General features: G+C 49.2%; 2 protein-coding genes and 1 pseudogene across 2 annotated transcripts; 1 reads left to right on the forward strand and 2 right to left on the reverse strand.

The window, feature by feature from the left end:
• Nucleotides 1–1,007: 1,007 nt before the first annotated feature.
• Nucleotides 1,008–1,601, reverse strand: LOC147984737 (uncharacterized). Its single transcript, XM_087541236.1, has one exon. It carries the CDS (start codon nucleotides 1,599–1,601, stop codon nucleotides 1,008–1,010), a length of 594 nt encoding a protein of 197 aa, XP_087397362.1.
• Nucleotides 1,602–2,426: 825 nt separating this feature from the next.
• LOC125536917 (uncharacterized) lies at nucleotides 2,427–15,827 on the forward strand. Its single transcript, XM_048700217.2, has 8 exons — nucleotides 2,427–3,705; nucleotides 11,833–11,945; nucleotides 12,133–12,192; nucleotides 12,325–12,906; nucleotides 14,353–14,635; nucleotides 14,701–14,848; nucleotides 15,299–15,386; nucleotides 15,488–15,827. The coding sequence occupies exons 1-8, from the start codon at nucleotides 2,878–2,880 to the stop codon at nucleotides 15,603–15,605; spliced, it is 2,220 nt and encodes a 739-aa protein (XP_048556174.1). The 5' UTR covers nucleotides 2,427–2,877; the 3' UTR covers nucleotides 15,606–15,827.
• Nucleotides 8,775–11,826, reverse strand: LOC125536918 (uncharacterized; annotated as a pseudogene).
• Nucleotides 15,828–26,936: the final 11,109 nt, after the last annotated feature.

Here is a 26,936-nt window from a genome sequence, read left to right on the forward strand (position 1 = left end):
TTGGTGGTCGGTGGCAGAGAGAAGGAATCCCGGTCCCTTGGCTCCGGCTAGTATTTTAGGTTAGATTTTTTAATCCTCGTGAAAGGTGGCGCTCGGACACGTGGTCATGCTTTTTCTTGGAGTTAGTCTTTTAGCCTTCAATCCTTTTCGTGTTTGTTCATCTAGACGGAATTGAAGAAGCTCCGAAAGATTTATGTGTCTCCTTGTTTGCAACAATGTTGGAGTTTTTCGTCGTGCCTGCCAGATGCCGAGATCTGATGCCCGGCACTTTGAATCAATTTAGGAGCTTAATGGCAACAAGTGTGACTAAAGTGCGCTGGTCCTTACTTAGATGCACGTACACGAAAACTTTCTCGCTATCGTCGACAAGGTCATGTCGGCTTCGCGAAGTGGCAACAATGGCGCCTTTTTATTTACGTTTATTTGTGATGCTTGGTACTTTTATATAAACTTGTATAATGGTAGAAAATGTTCTGCTATACATAGGATGTTTATTTTTGTTGGGGGGTGGAGAGAATGTTGGTAGAATGTACAGCACGTAGACATCGTTGTTGTTGGGCTCGAGACGTCGTGGGTGGCGAGCAGCCGAGCACATGTCTTGTATTGGCAAAGCCTAGCTTGAAGCTTAGTCAACTGGTCCGTACTAGTACTCCAGATTTTCAGCGATAGGGCGTTCCTCCCTTGAAGTCGATGCATTTAGAGCATCTCCAATAAACGCCCAACGCGCCGCGCGCAAAAAACAGATTTAGCGCGCGTCCATTGTCTGGTTTGGCGTGGCGCGCTGCGTTCGCTCCAGCAGCCGCGCTAAAATGCAGCGCGCGCGTCGCTCCAGCAGCACGCAAAAAATACAGCGCGCACATAATATTTTTTTTAATTTTCGAACGCATAGATAAAATAAAAACTAAATAGATTGCATAAATAAAAAACGATACAAAGGTATTTTACATCGGTGCAACTAGATAGATAGTTCGAAAGCATAGATAAACTACGGCGCAACTAGATAGAAACTACTCTAAGTCGCTATCATCATCACCATTATCATCCTCGGCGGTGTCGTCCGAGGTGTCTAGCCAGATGTCCAGCCACCGATCATCGTTCGACGCGAAGAACGACTGCCCACCTGCTGCAACGATGTCGGACTGCGCATTCGCCAACGCCTTCCGCTGACGCCTTTCCAACCGCGTCTCGCGGCGCCTTCGCGTGTCCTCCTCGCGGCGCCTTGCCCAGTAGGCCTGCTCGTAGGCGACGTCCTCCGGGTGGCGCTGGCGCCACTCCGCCATGACCCGCTCGTCCTCCTGGGCGACGAGGAGGCGGCATTGCCGCTTGGCATGCTCCGCACGGTCTTCCGCCGTGTTCAGACAAGGCAGAGGGGCGAGGTTGAGCGCTTGCTGGAGCGTGTACACATCTTGAAAGTTCATCTGGCCGCGCGGCCGGCCTAGGCGCCACGCCGCCGCGTCGTACGCGCGGGCGGCCTCGCGCGCCGTCCCGTACGTGCCGAGGCCGAGCCGGAGTTCGCCGGAGCGTATCTCCGCGGTGTAGCAGCCGTTGGGGCGCAGACAGACGCCGCGGTAGCCGGACGCTCCTCGACGGCGCGGCGGCATGGCGGCGCGTCGGTGGCGGGGCGCTGGAGCGGCGCGTGGCAGAGAGGGAGAGGAAGAGGGGAAGAGGAAGTGTGGAGAAGCGCGTGGCGAAGCGGCGCGCAGCTTTATAGACGCGCGCGAAGCGGCGCGTCAAATCTTGCGCGCGAGCTGGTGCCTTTTCGCGCGCGCGCGCAAACGGTTCGGGCGCGCGCTTGTTTCCCGCGGTCGCTGGAGCGCGGCAAACCGCCCCGCGCACACTAAAAGTTGGGTTTACCGCGCGCGCGTCGTTTGGGGCGTCTGTTAAAAATGCTCTTAGATGCGAATTTCAGGGTTTAACTGGTCGTGGATACACCACAGCAGGAGGTGGACAAGTTGACGGTCTCGCCTGGCGGGTTTAGTCAGAGCAGAGTAGAGTAGATAGTTTACCGCACCTCGCTTTGATTACGAGATGGAAACGGAAAACGCCATCATGTGGATTCACTCGTACCACGTCGTGGAGTAATAAGTCTCTTATAGATAGGACTATAATATAAAGAACCTGTGAGAAGCACGCGTGGATAACGGTGGACGTGTCACGTACGTTGTGAACCGCAGATTCACACGCATAGGTAAGCGTCGGACAAGGCAGCTCGCAGTTGGGAGACAGACAAGACTTTATAACTTGTTGGGAATAATGATACTGATAATTAAAACCCAGAAAAATACCCAAAAAGGGAGCTAAAGTCGGCATGTAGCTGAGGAGAGGAGAGGAGAGGAGGGGTCGGAGTCGGCATGCGCAGCCTGTATGCAATGCAATTGCAATTGCAAAGCAAGCACATTCTGTGAGAAAGCAACGTGTAGCGCGACGCATGCAGCACCTAACGAGGGAAGACCAACACCGGCGCGGGCGGAGCAGGGACGACGACCCGGGCGCACGTCACATGGCACATGGCAGGGCAACCACCGTGGCCCGAAACGGGAAAGGGTGCGAGGTGGAATGGCGCGGAAACCACGCCCGCCCGCGCTAACGCCGTAACGGCACCTTCTTCCCTCCCCCGCCTCCTCCGCCTAAATTTAGGAGCAAACTCTCTCTCTCTCTCTCTCTTCTCCCCCGCCATTCTGCTCTGCTCCGTGGCTCTGTGCTCCCGTGCGCAACGGCTCTTGCCGGAGCGGAAAATAGCATAGCAAAACGGAACCGCGATCGCAGGATCGCAGGAACCGTGGAGCTTCTCTTCCTCTTGTCTCCTTATATTCACCACCGCACACGCGTCCTCCCGCCACCACTGCCCATTCTTAGCCTGCCCCGACCCTTCTCCCCATGGCCTCTTCCCTGGCCGCCATGCCCCACGACTCCGCGCCATGGAGGGACCCCTCCACCTCCACCTCCACCTCCAGGCACAGGCGCTTCTTCAACGTCAACGTCCTCATACCGCCGCCGCGCCACTCCTTCTCCGACGCCGCCGCCACCGCGCCCGCCGAGCCCACGCCCAGGCGCAAGCGGATTATATTGGAGCGCTGGGCGGCCGCCGCTGCCGCCGCCACGGCCTCCGAGCCGCCGCCTCCCGCCGATGCGCGCCGCCGCGACAGGGAGGCCGAGCTGTCCGCGCTCGCCTCGGCCACCCGCCCCGTCGCCGCCCGCGCCGCCGTCTTCCGTGAGCCCTCGCCTGCGCCGTCCGACGCCTCCTCCACGACCACTGCCGGCCCGGACCTGCCGCCGTCGGGCCCGCGGGCGTCCTCGCTCATCCAGCGCTGGCGCGAGATCGAGGCCGTGGGGCCCGTCACGCCCCGCGCCTCGGGCGACGTCACCTCTGAATCCGATGGCTCGCCACGCGGCCGCGTCGGATGCATCGTCAAGAAGCTCAGCGGGGCTGCCTCGCTGCCGGAGGAGGACCTGGAGGCCGCCAATAACGAGCTCGCGCTCTCGCAGTCCGCGCCCCCGTCGCCGACCCAGCTGCGCAACGCAGTCGAGTCGCTCGCCGTTCATATCAAGGGCACTCGGCCGCCCAAGCTGGTGGTCAGGACGGTACGCGGGCGCCGCGCAGTGGAGGAGCTTGTCGCTCGGATGGCACATCGTCGCAGGCGAGAGCTCGCCGCGCTCGCGGAGCGACACGCCGTCTCTCGCTTCGGGCACAAAGGCAGGATCCAGGTAAATTCGTATTCCATCAAAAAAGTTCACGCTGCATAATGCATTATACAGTATATATACTAGCATTAGAGTACAAAATTACCTCCATCAACCATAAATTGATGATCAGTGACGCAATTTTCTTAGTATCGTTTTGGAAACATTATTTAAGACGAGCCAAGAAGTGTGAGTTGTTGGTTTTAGACCCGCAAGGATGGGGCCGGAGAACTGTTTGGTAGATCGGTTTCCCAACTGGCATTGCTGATCAATGGCATGTGCAAACTCCATAATCATGCTTTATTTCGGCTCAACCAAAAATAGACGGGAATGGTCTAAAAACTTGACAGCCCCTTAGTCCTTACATGTTATTATGTGACCATCAAACTAGTTAGTGATCTTATTTGTGACTCTGGTGAATAGTCGCAAAAGCTTGACCAAAAGATCCAATAATCTTGATCGTGGAAACTCTAGTACCCTATAGCCGCTCATGACCTTTGCAGATCTGTTTGTATGTCATTATGAATGAGAAAAGTTAACATACGTAGTAGTACTTTCAATGTCAGTAATATGCAACTAATTTGCTGGTGACAGTGGAGCAACGTTCAGTACAGTTTTTAGAACGGAGGCGCTTGCCGGCCTTAGAATGAGGCCCTTACGTTCAGTACAGTAGGATGGGCGTTTCAATGCCAGACTGATTGAGGTTATGGCTTGGATCCCTGAAAAAGGGGGCTATAGCTTGCACCCCTCAAAAGAAAAAGAAAAAAAGTTGTGGCTTCTCATAGCTGATGGATGAGATGTCACGAGTGAATATCATCTCTGGTTTGTATCATGTGGAGATTGTGATTGCTGCACAGTTGTGGCCAACAAGCCAAACAAACCATACCACATGACTTCACAGGTTACTTGCTATAGCATGTACCAGGGACATAAATATGAGTAATGGCTGGGCAGTTTAGTTGTGCAAAGTACAACGCAAATTTCAATTCTTCTTAATGGCATCGCCTTTTAGGTTGTGTTATTTTTTTTTCTGCCATACCTTCAGTTACTTTTTTTTTGAAAGATCCGGGGTCACCGGCTTCATTGATTTAGAAGAAAGCAGCGAGAAATACATGAGTGATCAAGTGATCGTAGTTTTGGGAGAGCTAAGAGTGGCCAGAGCTAGGCCAGTTACATGACCAGGGTGTTTCATCTCACTACATCCTCCCCGAACGGGGCCTCAATGCATCGCGCTCCTGCGAGCCGCCAGAGCTCCATCGTGTTCTTGATGGCTCGCAGAACGTCCTCCGTCCGAGGCGTTTTTCCTCTGAACACAGACGCATTCCTCTCTTTCCAGAGCTCCCACGTGATCAGCAGCATCATCGTCCTTAGCCCCTTTCTGCAACTTTGAGGCGTTGAAGCAATCAGCCTTTCCCAATGCCTGAGAGAGCTGTGACCTGCTTCCCGCGCTTCATTGAGCAGTGCGCAACCATATCTACGCGACGCTGCCTGCCAGACCGTTCGGGCGAAAGGGCAGTCCCAGAAAAGGTGAATTGAGCTTTCCAGATTTCTGTTGCAGCAAGCGTAGAAATACCCGTTGGGCCACCCTCGCCGTTGTAGGCGATCGTTGCACCAAAGCTTGTCTTGGTGGAGCAGCCAAGCGAAGATCTTCACCGTACCTGGCGCCCAAGCTCTCCAAATCGCAGTTGTTTCACCTGAGGGAGGGATGTCACTGATCTGTAGATCGTAAGCAGCCTTTGCCGAGTAGTTTCCTCCTCCTGTGGTTGCCGCCCAGCTGATCGTGTCCTCGTCGGAGGAAAGAAAGATGCCTGCGCCCTGAATTTTCCTCCACATTTGCAAAAACTGGTGGGCAATCTCTGCTGTGTTGCCATGCCGGAGGTCACGCACCCATGTGTCATTTGCCAGCGCGTCTTGAACTGTCCTGTTTTTCCTTCTGGAATGCTGAAACAAGGCGGGGAACTCGTGTTGCAGCGCCACCGGCCCAATCCATTTGCAAGTCCAGAAAAGCGCTGTTTTTCCGTTGCCCAAGTGCACGTTGGTGGCCGATGCAAACAGCTCCAGGTCCTCCTTGACACATGGGGCCGGGAAGTTCATCCAAGTCCGGCGTGGCTGTTGCCATGAGAGCCACAACCAGCGCAGCCGGAGAGCTGTGCTGAAGCGATGTAGATCTAGCAAACCAAGCCCCCCCTTGTCCACCGGAAGACAAACTTTGCCCCAGGCCACCTTGCATTTGGCGCCGGTGACATTCTCATCATGAGCCCATAAAAACTGCCTCCTTGCTTTGTCCACGTCTTTTAGGATCTTTTTCGGCACTTTGAGGACAGTCATTGCAAACACCGGCAGCACCGTCAGAACGGCACGCACCAGTACTCTTCTTCCTGCCATGTTCATCAGCTTGCCCTTCCACCCAGCCAACCTTGAGCGTATCCGGTCGATGATAAATTGGAAATGCACCAGCCTTAGCTTCCTTGGAGAGATTGGCAGTCCCAGGTATGTGGTTGGGAACGTGGAGTGCAGCCCCCCAAAGTTTTGCAGAACCACATCTAACTGAACATCAGCACAGTTGATTGGGATGACTGCAGATTTAGCCTGGTTTAACCTCAGTCCCGTGGCTTCCCCGAATCTGCTGAGCAAGTGCAGCAGTGCATCCACTTCCTCCTTCACCGGGTTTGCGAAAATGACGGCGTCATCAGCGTATAAGCTGACTCGCATGCTGATGCCCCGGCCTGGCAGCCGAGCGATCATCTCTTCCTCCGCAGCAGCTTGAAGGAGGTGGTGAAGGGGGTCAATCGCCAGGATGAAAAGCAGCGGGGATAGTGGATCACCCTGCCTAAAACCACAGCCATGAGAAATTGATTGGCCCTGCGTTCCGTTGAGCAAGCAGGCGGAGGTGGCAGAGGAGAGTAGCAGAGCTATCCAGTTTCTCCATCTCGGAGGGAAACCCATTTTTTGCTTGAGCTCGAGCAGGTACTCCCATGACACCGAATCAAAAGCCTTTGTTATGTCCAGTTTGAAGAAAAGCGCCTTTTTCTTCGTTCTATGCAACATCCGAACACAACTCTGTACGTACTGATAGCTCTCGTGGATGCATTTGCCTTTCTGAAAAGCAGTCTGTGCCGGTGAGATGATTGTATCTAGAGCCCTTGCCAGCCTTGCAGAGAGCACTTTGGAGATTAGTTTGGCAACTGAGTGGATCAAGCTGATTGGCCGATAATGGTTGACCTCTGAAGCTCCATTTTTCTTTGGCAGCAGTGTAATCAGAGCCGTGTTGATCTCTTGGAAATTTTGCCCAGCCACCTGATGGAATTTGTTAAACACTGCCATGATGTCATCCTGAATGATGTGCCAGCAGGAGCGGAAGAATTGTCCCGTGAACCCGTCAAGGCCAGGAGCTTTTTCCGTTGGGGAGGAGACGATGGCTGGCCAAACCTCGGCCATGGAGAATGGCGAGTCCAAACCTTGCGGATCAATGGTGGGAATGGCCAGTCGTTCCCAGTTTATGGTGGCTTTTCTATCCTCCTGCTTGCCTAGAAATCTGGCGAAGTGATCGTGAATAATCCTCTCCTTTCCGTTGTGATCGAACACCTCCAAGCCATCCTCCCTGAGGGAGTGAATGAAGTTTTTTCTCCTTCTAGCTCTCACTCTTGCATGGAAAAACTTCGTGTTTGCATCTCCTGCCTTTAGCCAGGTAATCCTAGAGGCTTGCCTCCTTCTTGCCCGCTCAATGGCTGCTAAACCAAGCACTTTCATACTTTGTTTTCTTGCGCCACGTCGAACAGACGTATGACCTCATTTGCGATGTGCAGCTGCATTTTTCCTTTACCAAAAGAGGCCTTGCTCCAAATTCTCAGGTCAGCCGCTGTTCTGTCAAGCTTCATCTTGATTCTGACGGAAGGGCAGTCGTGCTGCACTGGCCTTTGCCAGGCATGAGTGACTGTTTGGAAGAAATGAGGAAATTTAGGCCAGAAGTTTTCAAATCTGAACCTAGCACTTCTTCGTGGTGCATCCACAGCAGAGAGAACCAGGGGGCAGTGATCTGAGAAAGAAGTTGACGCAGCAAACAGCATGTGGTCTGGGTGCGATTCTTCCCAGCGCGTGTTGCAGAAAATCTTGTCAATGCTGCACATGGTAGGGCTTTCTCTCTCATTGCTCCAAGTGAAACGCCGGTTTTTGCACTTGACTTCCTTGAGCCCTGCTAAATCAGTGGCCCGACGAAACTTCCCGATCATCCTTCTGTTTATGTTGGAGTTGCTCTTGTCTCGCGCTTGATATATCATGTTGAAGTCATCGTTGATCATCCACGGCTCGTCAGCAGGAGGGGCGGCAGCAGCTATCTCCGATAGGAAGCTTTCTTTTTGTGCATCATCAGTTGGGTCGTAAACCGTGGTCATCCAAAAAACCTTCCCTGAACTCCTTTCGTGCACCCTAGCCATAATGGAGAAACTACCCAGGTAGTGCGAAGCTACGTCGACTACATCCTTGTCCCAGAAAATCGCTGCGCCCCCTCTAGTCCCCGTTGCCGGCAGCACCACACACCCCTGCAATCTGCTACCTCCTATCTCTCTAGCTACCGCAGTCGTCCAGGTGTCGATCTTAGTTTCCTGTAAACAGAGCACTGCTACTCTATGGGAGGAGGCTACGTCGCTGACGACCGTGCGTTTTGCCGGGCAGTTCAGACCTCTAACATTCCAGGTCATGAAGGTTAGATTGCCGTCATCCATCTAAGAAACTGAAATTGCACCGCCAACTGAACCATCTACTTGAAACAGAGACACCATACAGCGAAACCAAGGGCGACGACGGCCACCAATAGCCCCAAAACCCCGTCGTCGTCGAGCCGTCCACAATGCCAGAGAACTAAACATAGAAACTAATCCTAACTCGAACTGGTTTAAGACCAGCCGCTGGCAGAGACTGGCTAACACTAAAACTACCAACATAATCAGCCTTGCATGATCTCCTCCGCGTCGGCGATTCCTGCCATGCCCGCAGCGATCGTCAGAGCACCCTGGTTGAGCCCCGTGAGCTTGGCTATCGCAGCAATGCCGTCGGAGAGTGGTTCCTGGAAGCGCTTCATGATCCGCGCTGCAGCTCTTTCAGTCATCTTGTCCTTCGGGCCAAGCTCTCCCAGCTCCTGAACGAGGCGCAGCACCGCCCTTCGCGCCACGGGGATGGAGGTGCCCGCGGCCGCCTGTCGAGCGCTGCGGCGAGATGGGGCGGAGGTGGCCCTGGACTTGGGCGGGGCGGAGAGGCGAGGACGTGGAGGCTGGCTAGAGAGGATCGGGGGCGGCACCGGGGCGAACAACTCCTCAACCTGCGCCTTCCCGTTGTCGATGCACATGGCGCCCACCTGGTGGGTGATCGCCTCCATCTGGAAACCCACCGTCGCCCATAGCAGGGGAGGCGATGCAGGGCAGCAGGCACGGAAGCATCTCCGGGCTCTCCAGCTCGGGTGGGTTTGCGGCTTGAGGGGGAGGGGAGCGGCCACCGTCTTCGAAGGCAAGCGGGGTGACCAGGGCTTCCTGCATGGCGCTCTCAAGCTCCAATTGCATGCAGTCTGTGCGCGGGGGTGGAGGCAGGGCGCGCCCATTGTCGGAGAAGGAGAAGAACTGGGCCACCGGGTCCGCCTCCGCCGCGGGGGGAGGAGGCGCAGAGCGCAGGGGGAGCGGTGGTGTTGCGCGCAGGACATGAGCACCAGCAGCCTTGCCGCCTGCCTGACGGCCGTGCCGGTCCGTCCCGTGGCGACGCCTGGCAGGGGATCTGCTGCGGCGCCGATGCGCCTCCCTGACGACGTCCTCGTTGCAGCTCCTGTCGTGGCAGCCGCCGCCAAGCAGGCGATCTCTCCAGGAGCGGCTTGCCCCAGCGCCTCCACTTCCGCCGTCCTCCTCGCGGTCACAGGCACCACCTCCGAGCACAGGGCCGCAGGCCGCAGCCCCGACACGCGGCGCCCGGCTGCGGGCCTTGCCCTGCCCATCCTTGACGTGCGCCACCCATGTGCCAGGCTCGTAGCGCGGGAAGGGGCGGTCGTCATCTTCATCCGAGGATGGCAGCCCGCTCTGGCCGGAGTGCGAAGAGCGCGGCGAGAGGGGGGTCCAATCCTCCAACAGGTCGACGTGGATCAGGAGATCATAGCGCCGAACGCCTAGCGGCGGGGGGATGCGGCGATCAGCGGGGGAGATCATAGCGCCGAACGCCTAGCGGCGGGGGGATGCGGCGATCAGCGGGGGCGAGGCCGACGATCTCGTCCGCCCGGCCCGCGCCCCGCTTGAGCACCCAGAGCGCGCGCTTGGTGGGGATGTGGGCAACATCCCACACCCAGAGCCAGAACGCGAACGTCTTGGTGTGCCCTCTCTTCAGGGTGCGCGAGTCGAGCCGGTCGACGCGGCCGACGTCGCCGAGGGCCTCCTCTGCACCCAGCAGCGACCAGAACTTCATGGGCAGGTCTTCAACGACGACGCGAACGTGGTGGTGGAACTTGAGAAGCGCGGCGTGGTCGTCCTCATTCCAAGCCCTGATGAAGTACTTGCAACCCTCCACCTTGATGACGCCCCGGCGCACGGCGTTGTCCCGGTGCGCAGGGAGGTCGAAGTGGACTAGGAAAGCTTCTGGCTGGTGGGCAGTGACGCGAAGCAGGTGCGGAGGGGTGGAGAGCTGCTCGAGGATGACCCTGCCCACCGCGGCGGGGGTGGTGGAGTGCGAGCGGTCCGCAGCGGTGAGGGTGACCGCGTGCTGGCGTAGCACGTGCTCCTCGATCTCCAACGCCGGGGAGGCCACGATGATCTTGCTGCTCTCCCGCGGCCTCCTGGCCGGGTCGCAGAGAGCGAGGCTTGCCATGGGGCAGGGGGGCGGGGTGGGGGTGGCGCTGGCGGAAAGACGACGCGGTCGCGGACCGGAGCTCTTGGTGCAGCCGGGAAGATCAAGCGAGCACGGGCAGCCCCTCCCGGGCCACCGTTTCTTGGGTTTTGAGGGCACTCCTTGCCGAAATGACCCGCCCGCTTGCAGATGATGCAGCGGAGGGGATCCCGGCAATCTACGCGGCGGCGGCGCTTACTGAGGCATCGGAAGCATTTACCTTTGAACTTGCTTAAAAAGGCCTCCCTCCCCGCATCCGCCTTGAATGATCTGCGGCGGTCCGAGCGCAGGGTCGGAGCACGCCCGCCTCTATCCGCCGAGCGGTAGCCGGCCTTCCCCTTCTTTCGGGACTTGACCTCCGTCCATCCACCCCCCCCCCCCCCCACCGAGCTGGCCTGGCCCGAAGAGGAAAGAGAGGCCGGTGAGGAGGGGCGAACCACAACGGATTTAAGGCGCGCCTGGCCCCCAGATCCGGCGGTCCGAGCCGCGCCCCGGCCCCGGATGGCTCGCCGCGCCGCAGGATTCGCGGCGTCGAGGCCGGATCTGACGCAGCTGCCGTCGAGGCCGCAGACCGAGGGGAGGAGAGCTGGGATGGTCCACCGGATCGAAACGCGGCCCCAGCGGGCGGAGAGGGGCTCCGACGGGCCTGCGCGGGGAAGCAGGAGGCGCAGCTGGCAGCCATAACGGCCGGGATTTGGTGGCCGCCGCGGCCCGGAGCGGCCAGCGGCGCGGGCAGAGGAGAGAGGAGAGCTAGCTGTCGCCAGCCGTTTTTTCCCAGAGCTAGCGGCGCGGGCCCCTTCAGTTACTTGAAACATTTTTGTTTTTCCTTTACTCCAACTCCAGCCAATATTGATGTGCATGGTACCTAGGAAAAATGAACTTTTAACTGGACAAGGCAATGACAGCGTGGTTCTGAAGAATTGCCATCCTTGAAAGCAACTGTTCTTGTTTGCAGAAATTTCGAGCATGCATTTCATTGATTAACAGCGTTCCCTCCCTCCACATATTCCTGGCATTAGCAACTAACATAAATAAAATATTCCTTTTTCTTTCATTATTCCTTCCTCCAAGGACAAGATTATTCTTCCCTCTACTGCAAAGTCTGTTACTAAATACCAGACTACTTATCTGCTCGCATGAACTCATTTATTTACTCCCTGGAACATTATTGGCATGGTATTGGTATCTGTATTCTCTGTTCTATTTCTCGAGGCGCTGCTTTTTTATCCCGTCCCTTTGAAGCATGTTTATGCAATAATCACTGCTTCTCATCTTAAAATGTTCTTTGATATGCTGCAGTCCATGCTTCGTCTAAAGCTATTGCGTCATGGAGACGCAATTAACGATGAAGTGTGCAATCTACTAAGACCTGTTAGGCCACACCCACCAAAATGCAGACCTGAGGCATTGAGGTATTAGCACGTTTTTTCTCTCTCTTACATAAGATGGCTTGAGACAATTTTGGTGGATAAAAAGGATCTCTGAACAATTTTGGTGTATTAGTACATGTTTGTCTTCTTGGTCTTTTCTTAGAATGTCACAACAACACGTATTTAAGTCTGTAGTATGCTCTTGATGATTGCAATTTCGGATGGGCAGAGATGATAGCAGCAAGACAGATTCACAAGATGCAAATGAATGCAGTCCGCAAAATAATAGGTAAACTACTGTTTCAAATAGCTTAGATGGAGAAGTTGGGTTTGTCCTTGGTCGTATCTATTAAGTACTCGTACTTGATTTCCGTCTACTCTCATGTATGCCTAAAGCAATACTGGTTTTCACGAAGTGCAGGGCTGATGAACAACATAGTGATGATAGAAATCCATCTGCGGGGAAGTCTACCGGGCTAGCGATTGAGAGCCTTGTTAACTCCCACGGTTCAGGAAATCGACAATATGATGAGAAGATAGACACAAAGGGCAATCAATATGATGAGAAGATAGACACAAAGGGAAGACAAGAAAGTTCTAAAGCTTCAAGCTTTGCAAGGTACGGTGATCATCGTGTTGTCTACGATAATCAATATATGGATGATATCTCCCCAAGTACTATAAGCACATCGTGTGAACTTCAAGAAACTCCTTCATCAAGAGGTGAAACTTTACGAGAAGAAGACAACCAAAGTCTGAATGGTTCTTGGGACGAGAGAGCACTATGGATGAGCAGTCTTGGTTGGCCCGCACCAGTAGATTCCATGAGTCCGGACAGCTGGCATCAGGGTGCAATTGGGGATATGGAGAACCATAATCAGATTGAATTTAATGATCGGCCTTGGATAGACTCCCCTAACTCATGGAGATCATTGCATATTGCCACACAAGCAGACAGTCGAGATTTGTCTGGCAATGCTGATATTTGTAATCTTCTTGAGAGGTAATTTCCCTCTAATTCCCAGTATATGTTTTGCACATCTCCACCTGCGCAACTAGATGCACTTAGGGTGTGTTTGGTAGGGTGCATGGAGGGTGCATGAGGGCAAAAGTTCTCAATCCGACCCATTTTTGCTTGTTTGGTAGGGTGCACAGGCTCACCTGAGCTATGTCCATCTCATGCATAAAAGGGCCCTCAACCATGCTCATCTCATGCACCCTAAACAGGGTGCATGAAGGCAGCCATGCTGGTCGTGACCCTCGTCACCACCCACCAGATCACGTTCAGATATGTTTATAGTTCAAAAAATGTTCATAATTTCAAATTTTGTTCAAATTTCCAAAAAATATTCAGAATTACAAAAATTGTTTAAATTTAAAAAAAGTTCAGAATTTCAATTTTTTTGAAAAAGTTTAACATTTCAAATTTTTTTGAATTTTCAAAAAAATGTTCTGAATTTCAAAATTTGTTTGAATTTTCAATAAATGTTTTAAAAATTGAAAAAATCAGAATTTTGAAAAAAACCAGAATTTTAAAAAGTTAAATTTTTATAAAATATTCAAATTTTGTTTAAATTTTCAAAAGTTCAGAATTTCAAATATGTTCAAAATTTTAAAATATGTTCAGAATTTCAAATTTTAATTAATTTTGAAAAAATGTTTAGAATTTTAAATTTTGTTCAAATTTTCAAAATATGTTTAAATTTGTTTTCATGTTATTTCAATTTTGTTCATCATTCAAAAAATTAGAATTTAAAATTGTTCAGCATGTCTAAACACATGCAGGCTGCCAAACAAAGTCTCTGCTCAACATGTCTCAGCGCATACATCGCTGCCAAACAACAGCAACTGCATGGAGTCAGCATGTTTACACTCAGCATGTATGAGAGGAGAACAACTAGGCTAGGTCCATACATACTACCAAACACACCCTTAGGTTCACTCCAGCAGAACTTTTTTTTATGAAGACATACTGAGATGCAAGTGTTCCGTAAAACTTGGCTAGCCTACCAATAAAAAGCCACTAAAGCTTAAACAAGCTTAAAAGGTATTTTTTTTATTAGAAGAGAACACCAAGAAGGCGTAATACGCCACCACAAGCATGGCTGCGACCAAAAACCAAATCAGTAAGCAAAAACTACTCCCTCCGTCCCATAATGTAAGACGTTTTCTGACTCTACACTAGAGTAAAAAACGTCTTACATTATGGCACGGAGGGAGTAGAAGGAAAGAGAAATAAACTGCCAGGCTATCCTAACAAAATGACAAGAGAAAACAATAAAACAAATAGGCTAAACAAGCTTAAACATTAGACATGTTATATATACCGTATTATCACCTTTTTAAACAAGGTTAACACATGCCACCTTGCAGGTGGCAATCAGAGTCAATAATGAGCGTCCCCTATTTTTATTTTGTTAACCGTGACATATTTGTTTCTTCCATGCAGCAAAAAGGTCTCAAATTCCCTTGAGAGTGATTTTAGCAATAAAATGAACCATCTCCTGAGAGCAATTCTGCAGAAGCAAAGACAAGAACACATGATTGATGAATTTGGGGGTTACTATCCAGAACACTTATACTGGCAACAGAATGATGAACCCCGGAATGAAGATCAGGTGGCATCTGCACCGTGTTCATTAGCACCTGTCTCCCATGTCACAGCCCACCACCAAGAGAATTGGCAGCACTCATCATTAGAACAACAACAACATGAAAATCAAAATTTGCTTGTGAGTCAGCTGCTGTTCAATGTCAATTGTGGAAAGACATGTTCTTACCATGCTGTCTGTTACAGGAAATGGAGGTCAGGGTAAGAAGTGAAATGGCCCAGATTCATCATGAAATATATGAACTACGTAAGTTGGCAGAAACTTGTATTGCATCCCAAGTAAAGATGCAGCATTCCATTAAAGAAGAGGTGTGCAGCGCACTTCGCGAAGCTGGTGAGTTGCGACAAAAGATTTTTTATGTCTGTGTCTCTTCTATATCTGGTCCTGTTCGGCATAAAATAGGATGAAGTTGAAGTTTCTTTTTTATTTGGAAAATAATTTTGCATTGAAGGCAATATGTCTGGTGACATGTGAGCTAGTTTTGCTTAAAAGGCTAGGCAGATGAAATCTTGAAAAAAAGGACCACAGCTACTTTCGAGTGGCACTGTTTGGAAAAGAGTCACTCTGGTCTTCTAAGCTAAACAATATATTCTGTTCTTCTTGGGCTGGACCACTCGCTGCTTAAATCTTGGCGTGTCAGGTTTTGTAATTCAGTCTGTTGAGTACCATCTGAACTTGGATTTGTTTTCCGTTTACCACTACCCCACAGTAGCTCACTGACATTTTAGTTCTACTCATAATCATCAATTTTTTTTCTTAAGCCTGATGCAATCTTTTGAACAGGGTTGATGCCAAGCCAGCCTGACATAACAGCAAAAAAGGGCACGTGCTGCATCTGCCATGAGATGCAAGTTGACTCTTTACTTTACAGGTTATAATGATTTGCAGGAACACACACATTATGTACTTTTGACTCATTTTAACCTTGAATTGTTGTGTGGAGTCTTGCTAACCGAGTTGATGTTCATTCAGGTGTGGCCATATGTGCACCTGCTTCAACTGTGCTGATCAGCTGAAATCGAGCAGCGAGAGTTGCCCAATCTGTCAATCTCCTATCGACGATGTTGTTCGGGCTCACCTGAATTTTTGAGACTTAGGATTTAGGAAGAAGAAAGAAAAAAAGCCGACACTCCCAGCTTTAGAAGTGGAGTTCGTGAAGCCCTGGTTTTGAGGAGGCTTCTTGCCTTTTGTTAACCACTGAAAACTATAGGAGCTAGGTTTTCTCGAGAAAATGTAAATATGTTTTGTGTAACTGCGACACGTATTGACTGGGAAGCAAACATAGATCTAATCAAAATGCTGGTCTTGCTTCTTTTGACTCCTGTTTCGGTTTATGTACCATTTTTGGTTTTGTTCTGTAGAAGAAGAGGCTCAGTGAGAGAGTGGCATCGATCTGTACAAGCATAGATCACAACGCACTCGATTTGGAGAAATATAAGCCTAACTTTTTCATCCTTTGCCGCGGCATGTTTCTTGGCCGCAGCATTGTGCATCACGGGCTCATCACCGCGCATCTCTGGTCGTGGCACGGGCCGTCATCCTTGCATCATCGGGATCGGTGCAAGCGTCCTTTGCCGCAGCGGTGGTCACCCCATGCAGTAGTGTGTGGCAGCACTCCCAGCAATGCTGGGCCGCCGGTCACCGTCCACTGCTCGCAGCATCACTGGCGGCTGATGCAGCATCGCTGCCTCGCGCTTGCACCGCCATTGGCTTGGGCCGCAGCATTGGTAGTCGAGATTGAAGCTCCCGTACTCCAGCTTGCAGCAGGTGCCCATACCGCTTGCAACACCTAGTGTATCTGTTAGAATTAATCTGAGATACGCGGTCAACCTACGGAGGACCAAACAATCCCACAAGCATGACACCGACATTTGCTAACGAGGTTCACCGATATGGCTGCATCCCCGGGGCCTGACTACGGGCACTCCTCCCTATGACACCGCTACAATATCACACCCCGGCCGTTCGGGCGCCGGCTCCCCCTATGTACTTGTGTTATTATGTCGGCATAGGTTACATCGTGTGTCTATTCTCTCATTATATAAGAGACCTAGATACAAGTGTCCTAATTGGACACGACTCCATATCCTGTCTACACACCATACGACTCTAAATCCAACTGTAACCTACCTTGTGCAATAATATTCGACATAACTCTAACAGTATGCGGTAGCCATCATCGTCGCTTGCAACATAGCAGGAGCTAGCGTTTGTTGTAGTAGCGCAGTAGCAAAGCAGGCAACCCCTCAGAGTCCGATGATTAGTGACGGTCGTGGTCCGACAACATATAGATGGAAGCATAGTTTAAAAAACCGGACCGGAAAATATCGAAACCAGGGATCCCAGCAGTTCTCTAAGCCAGCAGACCATTCAAGCAATTGAATCGAAAAAACCAGCCGAACCGGGCGGTTTTTGTAAAAACAGATGAACCGTGCGGTTTCAAGAAAACCATAGTGTTTCCGAAGAAGCCCCTCGATCCACTCGATTTCGTGTGCAGAAGCTGGGGGTAGAATTGGAAAAGAGAAAAAAGCCCTCTTTTGTAGGGTTCCCATCCGCCACCACCTCTCTAGCCTGGCGCAGCCGCCACCCTTGCCTGGCGCCTTGGTGCAGCGATGCCGCCTCCGTCTCACCCTCAGTCCCTCTTCGTTCCAGCCCCTTATTGTGAGCAACACCAGGCCACCAGCCCCCACGGCCACTCCCGCCGTCCGCGCCGCCACTGTCTCTGTTGATTGTCAACGCCCGGGGAGAGGTGGACGGCGCCGCCTGGTCTCCCATCCTACGCAGCTCCGACACTCCATTCAAATCGATGACCAGGCTAAGCCTCCCTCCGGTTGTCTCCCCTCATGGAGGCCTCACTTACATACCTCCCCCCGGCCTTCGCTCGGCTACTCTGTGATGTTGAGTGCTGCTACTTACTAATTGCTATGTGGAAATTGAAACTGTGAATTGTTGGGAACGTAGTAATTTCAAAAAATTTCCTACGCACACGCAAGATCATGGTGATGCATAGCAACGAGAGGGGAGAGTGTCGTCCACGTACCCTCGTAGACCGTAAGCGTAAGCGTTATGAGAACGCGGTTGATGTAGTCGTACGTCTTCACGATCCGACCGATCCAAGTACCGAACGTACGGCACCTCTGAGTTCAGCACACGTTCAGCTCGGTGACGTCCCACGAACTCCGATCCAGCAGAGCTTTGAGGGAGTTTCGTCAGCACGACGGCGTGATGAAGGTGATGATGATGCTACCGACGCAGGGCTTCGCCTAAGCACCGCTACGATATGACCGAGGTGGATTATGGTGGAGGGGGGCACCACACACGGCTAAAAGATCAACTGATCAACTTGTGTGTCTTGGGGTGCCCCCTGCCCCCGTATAAAAAGGAGCAAGGGGGGAGGCCGGCTGGCCCTAGTAGGGCGCACCAGGAAGAGGAGTCCTCCTCCTAGTGGGAGTAGGACTCCCCTTTCCTAGTCCCACTAGGAGGGGGAAGGAAGGAGTGGGAAAGGGGAAAGGCAAGGGGGCGCCACCCCCCCTTCCTTGTCCTATTCGAACTCAAGGGGAGGGGCGCGCGGCCCTGCCCTGGCCGGCCCCTCACTCTCTCCACTAGGGCCCAACAAGGCCCATTAACCCCCGGGGGGTTCCGGTCATCCCCCCGGCACTCCGGTAAAATCTTGATTTCACCCGGAACCATTCTGATGTCCAAATATAGGCTTCCAATATATCAATCTTTATGTCTCGACCATTTCGAGACTCCTTGTCATGTCCGTGATCATATCCGGGACTCCGAACTACCTTCGGTACATCAAAACACATAAACTCATATTACCGATCGTCACCGAATTTTAAGCGTGCGGACCCTACGGGTTCGAGAACTATGTAGACATGACCGAGACTCGTCTCCGGTCAATAACCAATAGCGGAACCTGGATGCTCATATTGGTTCCTACATATTCTCCGAAGATCTTTATCGGTCAAACCGCATAACAACATACGCTGTTCCCTTTGTCATCGGTATGTTACTTGCCCGAGATTCGATCGTCGGTGTCTCAATAACTAGTTCAATCTTGTTACCGGAAAGTCTCTTTACTCGTTCGTCATCCCGCAACTAACTCATTAGTTGCATTGCTTGCAAGGCTTATAGAGATGTGCATTACCGAGAGGGCCCAGAGATACCTCTCCGACAATCGGAGTGACAAATCCTAATCTCGATCTATGCCAACTCAACAAGTACCATCGGAGACACCTGTAGAGCACCTTTATAATCACCCAGTTACGTTGTGATGTTTGGTAGCACACAAAGTGTTCCTCCGGTACTCGGGAATTGCATAATCTCATAGTCATAGGAACATGTATAAGTCATGAAGAAAGCAATAGCAACAAACTAAACGATCATCGTGCTAAGCTAACAGATGGGTCAAGTCAATCACATCATTCTGTAATGATGTGATCTCGTTAATCAAATGACAAATCAGTCTATGGTTAGGAAACATAACCATCATTGATTCAACAAGCTAGTCAAGTAGAGGCAAACTAGTGACACTCTATTTGTCTATGTAGTCACACATGTACTAAGTTTCTGGTTAATACAATTCTAGCATGAATAATAAACATTTATCATGATATAAGGAAATATAAATAACAACTTTATTATTGCCTCTAGGGCATATTTCCTCCAGTCTCCCACTTGCACTAGAGTCAATAATCTAGATTACACAGTAATGATTCTAACACCCATGGAGTCTTGGTGCTGATCATGTTTTGCTCGTGAGAGAGGCTTAGTCAATGGGTCTGCAACATTCAGATCCGTATGTATCTTGCAAATCTCTGTGTCTCCCTCCTTGACTTGATCGCGGATGGAATTGAAGCGTCTCTTGATGTGCTTGGTTCTTTTGTGAAATCTGGATTCCTTTGCCAAGGCAATTGCACCAGTATTGTCACAAAAGATTTTCATTGGACCCGATGCACTAGGTATGACACCTAGATCGGATATGAACTCCTTCATCCAGACTCCTTCATTTGCTGCTTCCGAAGCAGCTATGTACTCCGCTTCACAAGTAGATCCCGCCACGACGCTTTGCTTAGAACTGCACCAACTGACAGCTCCACCGTTCAATAAAAACACATATCCGATTTGTGACTTAGAGTCATCCGGATCAGTGTCAATGCTTGCATCGACGTAACCATTTACGATGAGCTCTTTGTCACCTCCATATATGAGAAACATATCCTTAGTCCTTTTCAGGTATTTCAGGTTGTTCTTGACCGCTGTCCAGTGATCCACTCCTGGATTACTTTGGTACCTTCCTGCTAAACTAACAACAAGGCACACATCAGGTCTGGTACACAGCATTGCATACATGATAGAGCCTATGGCTGAAGCATAGGGAACATCTTTCATTTTCTCTCTATCTTCTGCATTGGTCGGGCATTGAGTCTGACTCAACTTAACACCTTGTAACACAGGCAAGAACCCTTTCTTTGCTTGATCCATTTTGAACTTCTTCAAAACTTTATCAAGGTATGTGCTTTGTGAAAGTCCAATTAAGCGTCTTGATCTATATCTATAGATCTTGATGCCCAATATATAAACAGCTTCACCGAGGTCTTTCATTGAAAAACTCTTATTCAAGTATCCTTTTATGCTATCCAGAAATTCTATATCATTTCCAATCAACAATATGTCATCCACATATAATATTAGAAATGCTACAGAGCTCCCACTCACTTTCTTGTAAATACAGGCTTCTCCAAAAGTCTGTATAAAACCATATGCTTTGATCACACTATCAAAATGTTTATTCCAACTCCGAGATGCTTGCACCAGTCCATAGATGGATCGCTGGAGCTTGCACACTTTGTTAGCTCTCTTTAGATCGATAAAACCTTTGGGTTGCATCATATACAACTCTTCTTCCAGAAATCCATTCAGAAATGCAGTCTTTACATCCATTTGCAAAATTTCATAATCATAAAATTCGGCAATTGCTAACATGATTCGGACGGACTTAAGCATCGCTACGGGTGAGGAAGTCTCATCGTAGTCAACTCCTTAAACTTGTCAAAAACCTTTCACAACAAGTCGAGCTTTGTAGATAGTAACATTACCTCCAGCGTCAGTCTTCTTCTCAAAGATCCATTTATTCTCGATGGCTTGCCGATCATCGGGCAAGTCAACCAAAGTCCATACTTTGTTCTCATACATGGATCCCATCTCAGATTTCATGGCCTCAAGCCATTTTGCGAAATCTGGGCTCATCATCGCTTCCTCATAGTTCGTAGGTTCGTCATGGTCAAGTAACATGACTTCTAGAACAGGATTACCGTACCACTCTGGTGCGGATCTTACTCTGGTTGACCTACAAGGTCCGGTAGTAACTTGATCTGAAGTTACATGATCTTCATCATTAGCTTCCTCACTAATTGGTGTAGGAGTCACATGAATATATTTCTGTGATGAACTAGTTTCCAATAAGGGATCAGGTACAGTTACCTCATCAAGTTCTACTTTCCTCCCACTCACCTTTTTCGAGAGAAACTCCTTCTCTAGCAAGGATCTATTCTTAGCAACGAATGTCTTGCCTTCATATCTGTGATAGAAGGCGTACCCAACAGTCTCCTTTGGGTATCCTATGAAGACACATTTCTTCAATTTGGGTTCGAGCTTATCAGGTTGAAGCTTTTTCACATAAGCATCGCAACCCCAAACTTTAATAAGCGACAACTTTGGTTTCTTGCCAAACCACAGTTCATAAGGTGTCGTCTCAACGGATTTAGATGGTGCCCTATTTAACGTGATGCAACCGTCTCTAAAGCATAACCCCAAAATGATAGCGGTAAATCGGTAAGAGACATCATAGATCGTACCATATCTAGTAAAGTACGATTACGACGTTCGGACACACCATTACGATGTGATGTTCCGGGTGGCATGAGTTGGGAAACTATTCTGCATTGTTTCAAATGAAGACCAAACTCGTAACTCAAATATTCTCCTCCACGATCAGATCGAAGAAACTTTATTTTCTTGTTACGATGATTTTCTACTTCACTCTGAAATTCTTTGAACTTTTCAAATGTTTCAGACTTATGTTTCATCAAGTAGATATACCCATATCTTCTCAAATCATTTGTGAAGGTGAGAAAATAACGATACTCGCCACGAGCCTCAACATTCATCAGACCACACACATCAGTATGTATGATTTCCAACAAATCTGTTGCTCGCTCCATAGTTCCGGAGAACGACGTTTTAGTCATCTTGCCCATGAGGCATGGTTCGCAAGTACCAAGTGATTCATAATCAAGTGATTCCAAAAGTCCATCAAAATGGAGTTTCTTCATGCGCTTTACACCAATATGACCTAAACGGCAGTGCCACAAATAAGTTTCACTATCATTATCAACTCTGCATCTTTTAGCTTCAATATTTTGAATATGTGTATCACTACTATCGAGATTCATCAAAAATAGACCACTCTTCAAGGGTGCATGACCATAAAATATTTTACTCATATAAATAGAACAACCATTATTCTCATATTTAAATGAATAACCGTCTCGCATCAAACAAGATCCAGATATAGTGTTCATGCTCAACGCTGGCACCAAATAACAATTATTCAGGCCTAAAATTAATTCTGAAGGTAGATGTAGAGGCAGCGTGCCGACCGCGATCACATCGACTTTGGAACCATTTCCCACACGCATCGTCACCTCGTCCTTAGACAATCTTCGCTTAATCCGTAGCCCGTGTTTCGAGTTGCAAATATTAGCAACAGAACCAGTATCAAATACCCAGGTGCTACTGCAAGAATTAGTAAGGTACACATCAATAACATGTATATCACATATACCTTTGTTCACCTTTCCATCCTTCTTATCCGCCAAATACTTGGGGCAGTTCCGTTTCCAGTGACCAGTCCCTTTGCAGTAGAAGCACTCAGTCTTAGGCTTAGGTCCAAACTTGGTTTCTTCACTTGAGCAGCAACTGGCTTGCTATTCTTCTTGAAGTTCCCCTTCTTCCCTTTACCCTTTTTCTTGAAACTGGTGGTCTTGTTGACCATCAACACTTGATGCTCCTTCTTGATTTCTACCTCCGCAGCCTTTAGCATCGTGAAGAGCTCGGGAATAGTCTTATCCATCCCTTGCATATTATAGTTCATCACGAAGCTCTTGTAGCTTGGTGGCCGTGATTGAAGAATTCTGTCAATGACACTATCATCCGGAAGATTAACTCATAGTTGAATCAAGTGATTGTTATACCCAGACATTTTGAGTATATGCTCAGTGACAGAACTATTCTCTTCCATCTTGCAGCTGTAGAACTTATTGGAGACTTCATATCTCTCAATCCGGGCATTTGCTTGAAATATTAACTTCAACTCCTGGAACATCTCATATGCTCCATGACGTTCAAAACGTCGTGAAGTCCTGGTTCTAAGCCGTAAAGCATGGCACACTAAACTATCGAGTAGTCATCAGCTTTGCTCTGCCAGACGTTCATAACATCTGGCGTTGCTCCTGCAGCGGGTTTGGCACCTAGCGGTGCTTCCAGGACGTAATTCTTCTGTGCAGCAATGAGGATAATCCTCAAGTTATGGGCCCAGTCCGTGTAATTGCTACCATCATCTTTCAACTTTGCGTTCTCAAGGAACACATTAAAATTCAACGGAACAACAACACAGGCCATCTATCTACAACAACATAGATATGCAAAGAACTATCAGGTACTAAGTTCATGATAAATTAAAGTTCAATTAATCATATTACTTAAGAACTCCCACTTAGACAGACATCCCTCTAATCATCTAAGTGATAACGTGATCCATATCAACTAAACCATGTCCGATCATTACGTGAGATGGAGTAGTTTTCAATGGTGAACATCACTATGTTGATCATATCAACTATATGATTCACGCTCGACCTTTTGGTCTCCAGTGTTCCGAGGCCATATCTTCATATGCTAGGCTCGTCAAGTTTAACCCAAGTATTCCGCGTGTGCAAAACTGGCTTGCACCCGTTGTATGTGAACGTAGATCTTATCACACCCGATCATCACGTGGTGTCTCGGCATGACGAACTTTCGCCATGGTGCATACTCAGGGAGAACACTTATACCTTGAAATTTAGTGAGAGATCATCTTATAATGCTACCATCGATCTAAGCAAAATAAGATGCGTAAAGGATAAACATCACATGCAATCAATATAAGTGATATGATATGGCCATCATCATCTTGTGCCTGTGATCTTCATCTTCAAAGCACCGTCATGATCACCATCGTCATCGGCTTGACACCTTGATCTCCATCGAAGCATCGTTGTCGTCACGCCAACTATTGCTTCCATGACTATCGCTACCGCTTAGTGATAAAGTAAAACAATTACATGGCGATTGCATTTCATACAATAAAGCGACAACCATATGGCTCCTGCCAGTTGTCGATAACTGTGTTACAAAACATGATCATCTCATACAATAAAATTTAGCATCATGTCTTTACCATATCACATCACAACATGCCCTGCAAAAACAAGTTAGACGTCCTCTACTTTGTTGTTGCAAGTTTTACGTGGCTGCTACGGGCTGAGCAAGAACCATTCTTACCTACGCATCAAAAACCACAACGCGGTATAGTGATTGCTTTTTGATCTTCAGAAAGAACCATGTTCATTGAATCCGATCCAACTAAAGCTGGAGAAACAGACACCCACTAGCCACCTGTGTGCGAAGCACGTCGGTAGAACCAGTCTCGCGTAAGCGTACACGTAATGTCCGTCTGGGCCGCTTCATCCAACAATGCTGCTGAATCAAGAATCAACTAGTGACGGCAAGCAATATGTATATACCCATGCCCAAAACTCCTTTGTGTTCTACTCATGCATATAACATCTACGCATAAACCTAGCTCGGATGCCACTGTTGGGGAACGTAGTAATTTCAAAAAATTTCCTACGCACACACAAGATCATGGTGATGCATAGCAACGAGAGGGGAGAGTGTCGTCCACGTACCCTCGTAGACTGTAAGTGGAAGCGTTATGAGAACGCGGTTGATGTAGTCGTACGTCTTCATGATCCGACCGATCAAAGTACTGAACGTACGACACGTCCGAGTTCATCACACGTTCTGCTCGGTGACGTCCCACGAACTCCGATCCAGCAGAGCTTCGAGGGAGAGTTCCGTCAGCACGACGGCGTGATGAAGGTGACGATGATGCTACCAATGCAGGGCTTCGCCTAAGCACCGCTACGATATGACTGAGGTGGATTATGGTGGAGGGGGGCACCACACACGGCTAAAAGATCAACTGATCAACTTGTGTGTCTTGGGGTGCCCCTGCCCCCGTATATAAAGGAGCAAGGGGGAGGCCGGCCGGCCCTGGTAGGGCGCGCTAGGAGGAGTCCTCCTCCTCCTACTGGGAGTAGGACTCCCCTTTTCTAGTCCCACTAGGAGGGGGAAGGAAGGAGTGGGAGAGGGGAAAGGCAAGGAGGGCGCCGCCCCCCTTCCTTGTCCTATTCGGACTCAAGGGGAGGGGCGCGCGGCCCTGCCCTGGACAACTCTTCTCTCTCTCCACTAGGGCCCAACAAGGCCCATTAACCCCCAGGGGGTTCCGGTAATCCCCCCGGCACTCTGGTATAATCCCGATTTCACCCGGAATCATTCCGATGTCCAAATACAGGCTTCCAATATGTCAATCTTTATGTCTCGACCATTTCTAGACTCCTCGTCATGTCCGTGATCATATCCGGGACTCCGAACTAACTTCGGCACATCAAAACACAAAAACTCATATTACCGATCGTCACCTAACTTTAAGCGTGCGGACCCTACGGGTTCGAGAACTATGTAGACATGACCGAGACACGTCTCCGGTCAATAACCAATAGCGGGACCTCTATGCTCATATTGGTTCCTACATATTCTACGAAGATCTTTATCGGTCAAACCGCATAACAACATACGTTCTTCCCTTTGTCATCAGTATGTTACTTGCCCGAGATTCGATCGTCGGTATCTCAATACCTAGTTCAATCTCGTTATCGGCAAGTCTCTTTACTCATTCCTTAATACATCATCCTGCAACTAACTCATTATTAGTATTGCTTGCAAGGCTTATAGTGATGTGCATTACCGAGAGGGCCCAGAGATACCTCTCCGACAATAGGAGTGACAAATCCTAATCTCGATCTATGCCAACTCAACAAGTACCATCAGAGACACCTGTGGAGCACCTTTATAATCACCCAGTTACGTTGTGATGTTTGGTATGACACAAAGTGTTCCTACAGTACTCGGGAGTTGCATAGTCTCATAGTCATAGGAACATGTATAAGTCATGAAGAAAGCAATAGCAAAAAACTAAACGATCATCGTGCTAAGCTAACGGATGGGTCAAGTCAATCACATCATTCTCTAATACAATCCTAGCATGAATAAAAAACATTTATCATGATATAAGGAAATATAAATAACAAGTTTATTATTGCCTCTAGGGCATATTTCCTTCATGAATTAGTGATGTTGGCATGTTGATGTTGCTTGCCGCTATGCACTCTACAAGCTAATTGCTACAACACTACTTATGTTGATGTTGCTCTATTGCTTGACTTGCTAATTGCTACTCCCTTGGTGTCAGAAACGCTCTTATATTATGGGACGGAGGGAGTACTAAATTACTACGTTAGATCTAGATATTATCTCTACTCCTATAAAAGATTCAGTTGGTGACGGTGTGTATGCCATCCGTTATTTCCAACCATCAGATCTGCATCCAACGACTGTGAGGTAAGCTGTGGCATTTTTGCAACAAGACCCCACTTCTCTTCTCCAATTTACAGAAAACCCCTTAGTATCTTGAAACCAATCATCCTCGCCTCACCTAAAAAAAGCCACGAGGAATATATTTTGAGTGAAACCTAGTACGAGTATACTTTTAGTGATATATATATATACACCAAAACTAGAGTGTTTTCATTGTTCTACTTTGGATCCGTTGCAACGTCGAGGCACATTGCTAGTCATGTATATGAATTAGATATTAACATGTAGTTCTAGTTACTCTATCAAGTGAGTACACATTTTGTTTCTATTGATTGGTGTATTTATTAATAGAATAGATATTATTTAATTTCTTAGAAAAACGACAATTGAACCGGTGAACCGGCGGTCTGACCGGTAAAAATCTGAACCGACAGCCTTACCGGTTCGATCACCGGTTCAGGTTTTTAAAGTATATGGAAGAGGTGAGAGACGTGAGCGAGGCTTGAGAGGTGGTGAAGGCTAACTGGGTGAGAGGTATTTGAGGAAGGGGATGATGAATGTGTGGACGAAAGCATCGGTTGGCTAGATAAGGAGCAGTGGAGTGTCCAATAGGGCCCAGGGGGCATGTGTCGAATGCACAAGTTGTTCGAAATAT

Source organism: Triticum urartu, chromosome 2A, assembly GCF_056163025.1.
Source record: "Triticum urartu cultivar PI428250 chromosome 2A, HENAU_Tu73, whole genome shotgun sequence".
NCBI classification, from domain to species: Eukaryota; Viridiplantae; Streptophyta; class Magnoliopsida; order Poales; family Poaceae; genus Triticum; species Triticum urartu.

Bases quoted from the DNA above. Each gene is read 5' to 3' on its own strand.
- LOC125536917 (XM_048700217.2), top strand. From the start codon at position 2,878: ATGGCCTCTTCCCTGGCCGCCATGCCCCACGACTCCGCGCCATGGAGG. The intron at 12,193-12,324 runs GTAAACTACTGT...CACGAAGTGCAG, and splicing joins TGCAGTCCGCAAAATAATAG to GGCTGATGAACAACATAGTG. The intron at 14,849-15,298 runs GTGAGTTGCGAC...TCTTTTGAACAG, and splicing joins CAGCGCACTTCGCGAAGCTG to GGTTGATGCCAAGCCAGCCT.
- LOC147984737 (XM_087541236.1), bottom strand. From the start codon at position 1,601: ATGCCGCCGCGCCGTCGAGGAGCGTCCGGCTACCGCGGCGTCTGTCTG.